At 48.0% G+C, this 12,749-nt stretch overlaps 3 gene segments (V, D, J or C); 2 read left to right on the top strand and 1 right to left on the bottom strand.

The window, feature by feature from the left end:
- Window positions 1-622: 622 nt before the first annotated feature.
- On the top strand, window positions 623-2,243 carry LOC127566840 (T-cell receptor beta chain V region C5-like). The segment is given in 2 exon segments: window positions 623-653; window positions 1,915-2,243. Coding segments are annotated over 2 exon segments (360 nt in total).
- A 3,726-nt stretch (window positions 2,244-5,969) lies between these two features.
- On the top strand, window positions 5,970-10,079 carry LOC127566839 (T cell receptor beta variable 30-like). The segment is given in 2 exon segments: window positions 5,970-6,006; window positions 9,751-10,079. Coding segments are annotated over 2 exon segments (366 nt in total).
- A 2,441-nt stretch (window positions 10,080-12,520) lies between these two features.
- The window catches only part of LOC127566838 (immunoglobulin heavy variable 4-31-like), a 2,637-nt gene continuing 2,408 nt past the window's right edge, over window positions 12,521-12,749 (bottom strand). Inside the window, 1 exon segment of the V gene segment in view lies at window positions 12,521-12,749. This exon segment is cut by the window's right edge and continues 115 nt beyond it. Coding sequence covers window positions 12,521-12,749 — 229 coding nt within the window.

The following is a 12,749-nucleotide window of genomic DNA, read 5'->3' as shown; positions in this document are numbered from 1 at the left end:
TCAATTTGGTAAACGTTTATTTGTGGCTATCTGGATTGCAGAATGTGTTCTATCTCCCTCCCCCTCTCTGTCACACACACACACACACACACACACACACACACACACACACACACACACACACACACACACACACACACACACACACACAATCTCTCTCTCTCCCCTTCCCCATCTCTCTCTCCCCCTCTCTCCCGCTTTTCTCTCTCTACTCTCTCTCACGCTGTCCGCTTTCCAGGTCTCTTCCCCCTCTCTCCTCTCCTTCCCTCCTCTCTCCCCTTGCCCTCTCTTCCTTTGTTAACATTTGTGTGCTCACTTTTTCCGTCTGCTCCTCTCCTCTCCCCCACCCCCTAACCTCTCAATGTGAATCACATCGAAACCGATCTGAGTAGTTCGACGAGCCGAAGGACACCTGGAACCTCAGACTACGTCAGAACCCTGCACCCTGATCTCTGCGGTTCCTTTCTGCGCACGTGACTCGTATACAGTACTCCCATTGGTTATTCGCCATAGAGGTGTTGAAGTCAGTTGGCAGGTGGCGACCAACGGTACCCCGGCATGGAGAACTAACTTTGTGGAGGGAGAAGGGTGATTTTGGGGTCAGGACTGCGGATGTCAACTGATGCCGGTGCTGCGGCGAATTGACCGGATCAGTAATGCGCGGTCGCTTCACTGGCCTTCGGGCCAGAGGTTTTCTGAGTGCACACGATCTTTCTCTTGGCAATAAAACCTTCCACCGTGCATGACATTGATCGAGTAAAACGGGTCATTTTGGCAAACCCTCTGCATCAGCAAAATGAATGCCGGTGCAATGGGATGTGTTGTGGACCTCAGTATCCAAGGGTAGGACACACACACCATGAATGTTAGGGAGCAATGAGGAACAGAGGGACCTCGGTGTACGAGGGTAGGACACACACACACACACACACACACACACACACACACACACACACACACACACACACACACACACACACACACACACACGTTGAATGGTGGGGAGCACTGAGGAACAGAGGGACTTTGGTGTTCAAAGGCAGGGCACACACACCGTGAATTGTGGTGGGTGTGGAGGAACAGAAGGTCCGCGGTGTACAAGGGTGAGACACACACACCGTGAACGGTGGGGAGTGTGGAGGGACAGAGGGACCTCGGTGTACAAGGGTAGGACACACACACACCGTGAATGGTGGGGAGTGTTAGAGAAGAGAGGGACCTAAGATAAGATGCACACAGATTGAACATGAGATATATGGAGAGACAGACTGAATTACAGACAGAGAAGAGGGAGACAGCGAGAGAGAGCAGAAAAATAGTCAGCAAGAAACCCAGGCACAGAAAGGTAGAGATAAAAAGAGGAGAAGGGAGACAATTTGTCCTGGTATCGGCAACCAATCGACTGTGAGAGACCGTCGCAAAGATATCATAGGCGAAGAGAATCTGCGTAAAGAGGTGGGGAGTTTAATTGACACACACCTCGATTCAGATTGGTTGATGGAAACGGACGTGGTCAACCCGTATTGGCCCGACCCACGTATTTCATAGGAGGTGAACAGATTGCACGCTCCTGTACCCACCACTTTCATCACTGAGAGAAAAAAACCCCAAAGAGACATGTTTCTGTTCTTGCAGCTGATCGTCTCCTTCCACCGTGAGTGAACCCCGCCTAATGTACCGTTTGTTCATTTCCTTCAACCTCTGGGGACATTCCACTGAGCCCCCTGGTCTCGGGCTCTCATTCCATCTTTGTGTCCGCACCCTTCCGTCCTCACACGATCGTCCCTGTGCCGCCTTCCCCTATTTCAACACCCCTCTTTGCTTCATTTTGTTCACCGACTTTCTCCCCGCCCCCGTTGCTCCGGGGGTCCGTGTTTATTCACCTCCTTCCCCCCTCCCCATTCTCTTTTCCAGATGCGTCCTCGGTGATTATCCGCCAGATCCCGGCTTTCTCCGGATCTCCCGGCCAGAATGTGACACTGAATTGTCATGCAGAGGGGAGTATCAACGCTGGTGATTGGTTGTTCTGGTACAGGCAGTACCCGGGTAAGGGGCTTGAGAACATTTTCTTCTCGACAGTAGCCATGAGTGTGCAGCCAGAGGGCTCAGTGGACAGTTTTAAGGCAGAGAGACCGAGTAGCGACGTCTTCAAGCTGAAGTCCTCCGGCTTGGAGGCGAATTCGTCGGCCGTTTATTTCTGCGCCTGGAGTTGTCACAGCGACTCAGGCGGACGGGGGAGCTGAACAAAAACCTCACAGCCTCAGGGGGTCGCTGTAGTCACCAAAGAAGGAGGTGCATCGCCTGTCAATCAAAGGGTGAGAAGCAGCTGGCAGTCAGGCGGCGTGATGCAGCTGCCAATCATAGAGTTGAAGGGGGCTGGGATATTGCACGCTCGCTCTTTGTGTGTGTTGTTACGTACCAGCAACAATAGAAACACACCGAGTCATGTATAAGTCTTAAAAACTATTTTATTAATAACTACTTGTAATAATAAGTAAAGTAGAAACGTTAGATATCAAACGTAATCCCCAAAACTAAACTAGAAGTGTGTGTGTGGCAAATTCCAAAACCCCCAAGTCTAGGAATAGTTTCAAAGTTCAGTTCAGCAAGCCATTGGGTGAAACGTGAGCAAAGGCTTTTGCAAAACCACAGTTGACTGAAGGGAAAATATAGAGAGAGAATAGACAGAAATTACGAAATCCAAATATTCCACGATGGAACCCATACGACACCTCAGTCACTGATGATCTCCAGTACTTTGTTCCGAAGTATCTGCCACCGCGAAAGGCTTTCGAAACGTGGCAGTCCACAGAAATACCTGTTTCCCACTACAGGTTAACGACAAATTGGACTCCACTTGTCTGCTCCAAAAATTGCAGTGACTGACAAAGCTATTGTTCTTCATCCATTGTTACGGAGACCAGCGGTCAGTGTCGCTCCCTCTCTCTCTCTCTTCTCCGACTCCCATCGATTCACTGAGCAAAACAACCAGCACGTTGTATATCTCTTGCTGTATTGCTGACACAACACACACACACACACACACACACACACACACACACACACACACACACACACACACACACACACACACACACACACACACACACACACACACACACACAAAACTACTCTACTGCCCAGCAGCTTTAAAGGGACCTTTACCAAATAGCAACCTGACCTGGAACAGTGTCTTTACCCATTTCAATAGGTGAAGCTAGTCCGGGAACAGATATGCACACTCAGACCTCCGTTGCTGTGCGCAGTCTCCCCATCTATGCGGGCCGACCGCAACCTTTCAGGGCTACTGACGAGATTGAATGCTCCTCCATCTGCAGTCCCCCGTGCTAACATCTCCTGCTCTTCAGACCCATTGTTTATCAGTGTGGGCGCTTCATCCGCCGCACGGACAGACCCCCAGCTCTGTCGTAACTTCCTGGCAGCTGTCCACACGAGCACTTTCCCTGCGGAAATCGGCCGCGGGAAGACATCCTGGTGAAATGTACTTTGTCCTTCAATTAACAGCATTTCCTACTGGCCCAATTTTCCTTGAGATATAAACATGGACGGTAGGGCATCAGAAGGTTATCTTTCATTGGTGAGGAGACCATTGACGTCAAAGGTTGATGAACATTAATCGCATTCGCAACGACAGCCACCAGGTGGCGGCACTGGATGGAGTTTCAATGGCAATTGTCCCAACCAGATGGTGAAACTGGTTGTGTGTTCACTCATTGACAACGTCATTTGCCTCCTGCCCCATCCCTTACATACTTCTGTCCAAAAGACACTCTCCAGGTTTCCTCCAAGATGAATTCTTCCTCTATTCAGTCTTATCCAACCCATTCCACATCTGTTCCCCTGTCCGTTTCCACCACTTCATCGCCTGCATTAATCCGGCCGATCCGCTTTCCCTAGTTCAAACACTCCAGTCTCTCTCATCTCCTTGCACTCCGACCGTTTATTCTGCCCCTATCTTCAAATTCTCTTGTCCCTCCTGCCCTCCCTTCTCACCGGCAGATCATTCCCCTCCCGCCAAGTAATTGGTCATCTGGGCCAAGAGGCTGAGGACGGCCACGTGACATCTGGCGTCTTCCTGTGTCGAAGAGCCAATTATTAGACGGCATGCAAGGCATGGGCATTACCAAGAAACGCCGACGTTAAGGTGAAGAGTTCTGATATAGTATCCACCGCCTTGGATCTGTTATTTTGGTTGAACGATGAAAGTAAACAGAGACAGAGACAGAGGGGGGGGGGGATAGAGAGAGAAAAAAGAGAGAGGAGAAAGAGAGAGAGTAGAGAGATAGAAAGAGGAGAAAGACAGGAGAGGTGGGGATAAGAGAGAGAAAGGATAGATAGATAGATGTAGAGAGAGAGAAAGGGGAAAGAGAGAGAAGAGAGAGAAAGAGAGACAGAGAAGAGATAGATAGAGAGAAACAGGAGAGAGGGCGAACAAGAGAGAGAGAGGAAAAAAAGAAGAGAGAAAAGAGAAAATGAAGAGAAAGAGAGAAGAGAGAGAGGTGGGGACGAGAGAGAGAAAGAATAGCTAGATAGATGGAGAGAGGGAGAGAGAGACAAAGGGGAAAAGATAAAGAGAAATAGAGAGAGAGAGGCAGAAAAAGAGAGGCGGGTTGCCCGGACGAGGCACGGAGAGAGTGGAGTGCAGTAAATAATTATTCAACACAAAGACTGGACGACAAATAGAAATATAACAGTTCGTCATGCATCCCTTTATACAGAGAAGTGTTGTCAAGGAGCTGAAGTCAGTGGATCTTGGATGTGCCACATTCACACACACTAAAGAAAAGAAAAAGAGATAGACAGGCAGCTAGATAGATAGATAGATAGATAGATAGATAGATAGATAGATAGATAGATAGATAGATAGATAGATAGATAGATAGACAGACAGACAGACAGACAGATAGATAGATAGATAGATAGATAGATAGATAGATAGATAGATAGATAGATAGACAGATAGATAGATAGATAGATAGATAGATAGATAGATAGATAGATAGATAGATAGATAGATAGATAGATAGATAGATAGATAGATAGATAGATAGATAGATAGATAGATAGATAGATAGATAGATAGATAGATAGATAGATAGATAGGTAGACAGACAGACAGATAGATTAGTAGACAGGCAGATAGATAGAGACAGACAGATAGAAAGATAGTAGTTAGATAGATAGATTAGTAGACAGACAAACAGATAAATGGATGGATAGACAGACAGACAGACAGACAGACAGACAGACAGACAGACAGACAGACAGACAGACAGATAGATAGATAGATAGATAGATAGATAGATAGATAGATAGATAGATAGATAGATAGATAGATAGATAGATAGATAGATAGATAGATAGATAGATAGACAGAGAGAGACAGATAGATGAATAGATAGATAGACATAGATAGGTAGTTAGATAGTTAGATAGATGGATAGACAGACAGACAGATGGATGCATAGATATGCAGATAGATAGATCGATCGATATATATTTAAATATAAAAGTAGAAAGAGATTGATCGATCGACAAATAGATAGACAGACAGACAGACAGAGAGTGAGATCAACGTAGAGATGAAAGAAGTTCAGCGAGGCCGACAGGTAGAGAAAGGTCGAGGGAAAGACAGAGACAGAAAGAGTATCTGAGAGAGCATTTGTCCAGGCAGTAACAACCTGTCTGTCCGCGAGGGAAGGGTTGAGGGACGGTCGAGAAGGAACTGAAGGAGAAAATAAACTGTAGAGAGAGGGGGGAGGAAATTCGGCAGAGGGGTATTGACACACCCCTCGATTGGGATTGGTTCGCAGCGGGGGTGTGGCCAACCCACGTTGCCAACAACCACGTCCGTCATTGAGACACGTAGTGAGCGGGATCGAAGTGAATAGATTCCTCGCTCCTGCGCTCACCACTTCCATTACGGAGAGAGTCAACCCCAAAGGAAGATGTTACTGGTGCTGCAACTGATCCTCTCCTTCCACTGTGAGTGAAAACTACCTCATATGTAGTTTGTTCAGTTCATTTCTCCTTTCCCTTCACGGGGAATATTCTTCCCATCTCCAACAGTCTCGGTCTCTTTCCATCATTGTCTCCGCACCCTCCCGTCCTTTCACTATCTTCCTCTCTCCATTCCGGCCTCCTCCGGACCTCCCCCACCCCAAGTCTTCACGGCGCCTGGAGTCTTCACGGCGATTCAGACAGACGGTGGAGCTGAACAAAAACCTCGCAGACAGGGGAAGGCGTGACCGTCAGCAACACACGAGGCGCGTCGCCTGGCACTCAGAGAGTGGGGAGGGACAATCAGTCATCCGGCTTGGGTCGGCTGCCAAGGGAATCAAAGACCGGAGATGCTGGAATCTAGATGAAAAACAAGATGATGCTGGAGGAACTCAGTAGGCCGGGCAGCATCCGGGGAGAAAAGCAGGCGGTCAACGTTTCGAGTCAGGACCCGTCCTCAGGACTGAAGATAGGAAAAAGGGGAAGCCCGATATATAGGAAGGAAAATCAGAGCAGTGATAGGAGGACAAAAGAGTGGAGGCGTGTGGGGCACAAGGTGGTGATAGGTAGATGCAGGTCAGAGATAGTGATAGGCCGTTGCGCAGGAGCAGGCGAGAGCAGATCCACCGAGGGACGGGTTAAAGGTAAGGAGAGATAAAAAGTAGAAAAAAAGAGGGCTGGAAAAGAGAGGAAAAGAAGATGGTTGGGAGGTTGTGTTGGGAAGGGTTGTGGGGATTACTTTATAGTGACAGAATTCAATGTTCATGCGTTCGGCTGACAGATCGGTGGATAGACAGACAGAGATAGATTATTAGATAGAAAGATAGATAGATAGACAGACAGATAGAAAGAAAGAAAGAAAGATAGAAAGAAAGATAGACAGACAGATAGATAGATAGATAGATAGATAGATAGATAGATAGATATCCATCTATCTATCTATCTATCTATCTATCTATCTATCTATCTATCTATCTATCTATCTATCTGTCTGTCTGTCTATCTATCTGTCCGCATATCTATCTGTCCATCTATCTATGTCTGTCTGTCTGTCTGTCCATATCTATCTATCTATCTATCTATCTACCTATGTATCTATCTATCTATCTATCTATCTATCTATCTATCTATCTATCTATCTATCTATCTATCTATCTATCTATCTATCTATCTATCTATCTATCTATCTATCTATCTATCTATCTATCTCTGTGTCTTTCTGCCTGTCAGTCCGGCTGTCCGTTCGCCCCTCCGTCCCTCCGTCCCTCCCTCCCTCCCTCCATCCATCCACCCATCCATCCAACTCTGTTTCTCTCTGTTCGTCTCTCTCTCTCTCTCTCTCTCTCTCTCTCTCTCTCTCTCTCTCTCTCTCTCTCTCTCTCTCTCCTCCATAGATTCAACCTGTGTGCTTACTTTCCTCGGTCTCGTCGTCTCCCCCTCCCCCTCCACCTCTGTATCCGAACATCTGATCTCTCCACGTGAATCACATTCAAACCGATCTGGAGAGGCGAGCGGAAGGACTTCAGACTACATCAGAACTCTGCCCCCTGACTACTGCGGTTCCTGTAGGCGCCCGGGTCCCGCACACTGTGCTCTTATTGGTTATTCGCTCTATGAAGCGCTCTTGCCAGATGTCAGCTGGCGATAGACAGTATCTCGGAGCGGATAATTAACTTTGCGGAGGCAAGGGGATGGGACTGCCACTCTCCAACTTTTATTTTCACTGTCATCAACACTCCACACTCTCCCATCTTCCTCCATTCATCTCCTCCATCCCTTTATTCCACCCCTGTCTTTAAGTTCTCCCATCAGCCCTCCTTCGCGTCCGCAGATCACTCCCCTACTCTCACCACCGCAAAATTCTCATTGGTTGCCTGTGCCGAGCTGTCAAGAACCGCAGACATCTGCATGCGGAGCTCTGACACAGTATTGAATTCCAGCGCCTTGCATCTTTTCCACTTACCTCACGGTTACATTGCAATGTCCGTCAGTTTGATAGATGAGAGACAGACAGAGTGGGCGTCGGAGAAAGAAGACAGAAAACGCCCATGGTTCACTAGGTTCACAGAGGTAGCGAGAGAAGAAGGTTAACTGAAAGGGGAGGCCTGGAGAGAGAGAGAGAGAGAGAGAGAGAGAGAGAGAGAGAGAGAGAGAGAGAGAGAGAGAGAGAGAGAGAGAGAGAGAGAGAACTAAATGTCATTCTGCAGCGTACACACGAGAAATAAATAGATGCGCCATTTTCATGGAGAGATGGGTAATTAGGGAAATAAAATCCGCAGCTGTTCATTATTCCACCCAAAAGATCACGCAGGTATCAGGCAAGAAATAGATAGATAGATTGATGGACAGATAGACACATAGAGAAAGGTAGAGAGATCGATAGATATATAGATAGATAGATAAATAGAAGAATAGAGAGACTTAGAGAGACAGGTCGGTAGATAGATAGATAGATAGATAGATAGATAGATAGATAGATAGATAGATAGATAGATAGATAGATAGATAGATAGATAGATAGATAGATAGATAGATAGATAGATAGACAGACAGATAGATGTATAGATAGATCGATAGATTTATAGACAGACAGACAGGCAGACACACAGATAGATAGACAGATAGATAGGCGGACAGATAGATAGACAGACAGACAGACACAGCTAGATGGACAGATAGATATGCGGACAGATAGATAGACAGACAGACAGATAGATAGATAGATAGATGGATAAATAGATAGATAGATAGATAGATAGATAGATAGATAGATAGATAGATAGATAGATAGATAGATAGATAGATATAGATAGATAGATAGATAGATAGATAGATAGATAGATAGAGAGATAGATAAATAGATAGGCAGAAGTAGCTGGATTGGGAGGTAGATATATAGATAGATGGATAGATAGACAGCCAGACAGACAGATAGACAGACAGACAGACAAATAGATACAGATAGATAGATAGATAGACAGACAGACAGAGACAGACAGAGAAGAAAGTGAGAGTGAAGGAGAGCAGAAAGAAGTTCAGCAAGACCGTCAGGCAGAGAAAGGGGGAGAGAACGACAGAGACAGAAAGAGCGGCGGGAGAGCCTCTGCTCAGGCTGTAACAACTGGTCTGTCAGTGAGGGGAGGGAGGGCAGACGGTCGGAAAAAAACAGAAGGAGCAAAGAACTTGTAGAGAGAGAGAGAGAGAGAGGCAATTCGGCAAAGGGCGATTGACACACCCCTCGATTGGGATTGGCTCGCAGAAGGGGGCGTGGCCAACCCAGGTTGCCCACAACACGTACGTCACACAGAGACACGTAGTGGGCGGGATCGAAGTGAATAGATTCCTCGCTCCTGCACTCACCACTTTCATTACTGAGAGGGCAAACCCCAAAGGAAGATGTTACTCTTGCTGCAACTGATCCTCTCCTTCCACTGTGAGTGAAACCCACCTCATATGTAGTTTGCTCAGTTCCTTACTCCTTTCCCTTCACTGTGGATATTGCTCTAATCTGCAACATTCCGGGTACCATTCTATCCATATCTCCACACCCCTGCCGTCCTCACACTCTTTTCCTCTGCTGCCCCTTCTCCATTCCGTCCTCCTCCCGACATACCCCAAACCCAGATTCAACCCTCCTCTTTGCTTCATTCTGTGCCCCGTATTTCTCCCTGTCCCGGTTGCTCCGGCTCTCCGTGTCCTTTAACTTCCCCCCTCCCGTCTGTTTACCAGGTGCGACCTCGGTGACTATCCGCCAGATCCCGGCCTTCTCCGGATCTCCCGGCCAGAAGGTGACGTTGAATTGTCATATCGAAGGGAGTAGCAAAACTGATGATACGTTGCTCTGGTACAGACAGTACCCGGGCAAAGGGCTTGAGAACATGTTTTACTCTGGAGCCACCAAGATCGTGCGGCCAGAGGTATCGGTGGACGGTTTTACGGCAGAGAGACCAAGTAGCTACGTCTTCAGGCTGAAGTCCTCCGGCTTGGTGGCGAATTCGTCGGCCGTGTATTTCTGCGCCTGGCGTGATCACAGCGACTCAGACAGACGGAGAATCTGAACAAAAACCTCGCAGACTGATGGGGCGTTACCGTCAGCAACAGACGAGGAGCGCCGCCTGTCACTCAGAGCGTGGGGAGGGACAATCCAGCGTGGGGCAGCTGCCAAGACAACAGATGCTGGAATCTCTATGACCGTTGACCGCCTGATTTTCTCCACGGATGCTGCCTGGCCTGCTGAGTTCCTGCACCGTCATCGTGTTTTTATTTTCTGGGTTCCAGCATCCGCAGTCCTTTGTTTCTACGGTGTTTCAGCTGGGGAAAGCTCCTGAGAGTCTAGAGGAAACGTTTCTCACTCTATCCAAGGAAAGATGCTATTAAACTGGGAAAGAGTGCAGAAGAGATATACCGGGATGTTGCCTCGACTAGGAGACCTGAGTTACAGGGAAAGTTTGCGCAGTCTAGGACTTTATTCCCTGGAACGTAGGAGATCGAGGGCTGAACTGATGGAGGTGTATAAGATCAAGAGGGGCATAGGCAAAGTGAAAGCACACCGTTGGTTTCCCCAGGGAGGGCTGCCTGGAGGTGGGTGACCAGTGGTGTTCCACAGGGATCTGTTCTGGGAACCCTGGGTTTCGTGATTTTTGTAAATGACTTGGACGTGGATGTGGAAGGGTGGGGTAGTAATTTTGCTGATGATACAAAAGTTGGTGGTGTTGTGGATAGTGTAGAGGTTTGCTGTAGATTAAAATAGGATATTGACAGAATGCAGAGCTGGGCTGGGAAGTGGCAGATGGAGTTCAACCCGGTAAAGTGTGAAGGGGTACACTTCGGGAGATCGAATTTGAAGGCAGGATACAAGGTTAATCGCAGGACTCTCAGCAGTGCGGAGGGACAGAGGGATCTTGGGGTCCACGTCCATAGAACCCACAAGGTTGCCGTGCAGGTCGATAGGGTTGTTTAGAAGGCGTATGGCGTGTTGGCCTTTAGTAGTCGGGGGACTGATTTCAAGAGCCGCGATGTAATAGAACTCTGGTCAGACCACATTTGGAGTATTGTGTTCAGTTCTGGTCTCATTATAGGAAGGATGTGGAAACTTTAGAAAGGGTGCAGAGGAGATTTACCAGGATGCTGCTTGTATAGGAGAACATGAGGATAGGTTGAGCGAGCTAGGGCTTTTCTCTTTGGAGAAGAGGAGGATGACAGGTGACTTGATAGAGGTGTACAAGATGCATAGATCGAGTGGACAGTCAGAGACGTCTTCCCAAGGACGAGAATGGCTAATACGAGGGGGTAATTTTAAGATGATTGGAGTAAGGTTTAAGGGGGATGTCAGGGGTGTTTGTTTACACAGAGAGTGGTGGGTGCGTGGAAAGCACTGCTGGCAGAGGTGGTAGGGGCAGATACACGAGGGACATTTAGGAGACTCTTATATGGGTACAAGAATGACAGAGAAACGGAGGTCTGCGTGGGAGGGAAAGGTTGATAGATCTTAGAGCGGGATAAAATGTCGGCACAACATTGTAGTCCGAAGGGCCTGTACCGTGCTGTAATGCTCTACGTTCTGAAAACAAGAGGGCAGAGGTTTAAGATCAGAGGCGTGAGATTTAAAAGGGACATCAGGGGCAGCTTCCTCACGCAAAGGGTGGTCTAGGTATTTGGAACGAGTTGGAGAGGCGGGTAAATTAGCAACGTTTAAAAGCCATCAAGGACATGGAGAGGAGAGGTTCAGTGGTTTCTGAGCCTCACGCGGGCAGCTGGGACTCACTCCCTGGGCGACACAGTCGGCATGGACTAGTTGGGCCGAAGGACATGTTTCCATGCTGTGTGACTGTATGAGTTGTACAGCACAGAGACAAACCCTTCGGCCCACCATGTGCGGACCGATCATCAAGAACCCGTCTATACAATTCTCATTTCTACAACACTTCTTCTTTGGCCTTCTATTCCTTGGCTGTTCAAATCTCCTTCCAGATATCTCTCAAATGTTGTGAGAATCTCTGGATCTACCCCTCCCTAGCCAGCGCTTTTCATTTCTCCGTGGTGCAAGTCAATTCGTCCTCGGATCCCGTCCAAATCTCGGGAGAGGATCCTGGTCAGACCCGGGGAGCGGAAGATCAGTGGAACATCCAAATGTCGAGCAATGAGGCATGACTCATCGCGGGATGACCGACAGATAGGGTGGGTAATGACAAACTATGAATAATATCCTGCTCTTAGAGGACCCTTCATGAGAAACCGTATCATATGCCCGATTTATGCCAATATCCGTGACCCGGACAATTTTCGCCAAGAGTGGGAGGGGCATAAAATGGTAGGAAGAGCCAAACCGGCTCCAAATATTCCAGCTTGTCCTCACCAACAACTAACGTAATATTCCCGCCCCCATCCTACCCGGATTGGCGGCCATGCTGAGGCGTCTGACTGACAGCTTCTGACCCACTCTTTGATTGGCAACCGACGCACTTCCTCTTTTGGCGATGTTAACGCCGCCCCCTCTGGACTATGAGGTTTTTGTTCGGCTCCTCCTTCTGTCTGAGCCGCCGTGAAGCCTCCAGGCACAGAAATACACTGCCGACGAATTCGCCGCCAGGCCGGAAGACCTCAGATTGAAGTGGTTGCTACTCGGTCTCTGGGCGGTAAAACCGTCCACCGATTCCTTTGGCTGCACGCTGTTGGCTATAGATGAGGAAAACAAGTTCTGAAGCGCCTTTCCCTGGTATTGCCTGTAC

Source organism: Pristis pectinata, chromosome 46, assembly GCF_009764475.1.
Source record: "Pristis pectinata isolate sPriPec2 chromosome 46, sPriPec2.1.pri, whole genome shotgun sequence".
Taxonomy (NCBI): Eukaryota; Metazoa; Chordata; class Chondrichthyes; order Rhinopristiformes; family Pristidae; genus Pristis; species Pristis pectinata.
This window is presented reverse-complemented; position numbering and strand designations above follow the sequence as displayed.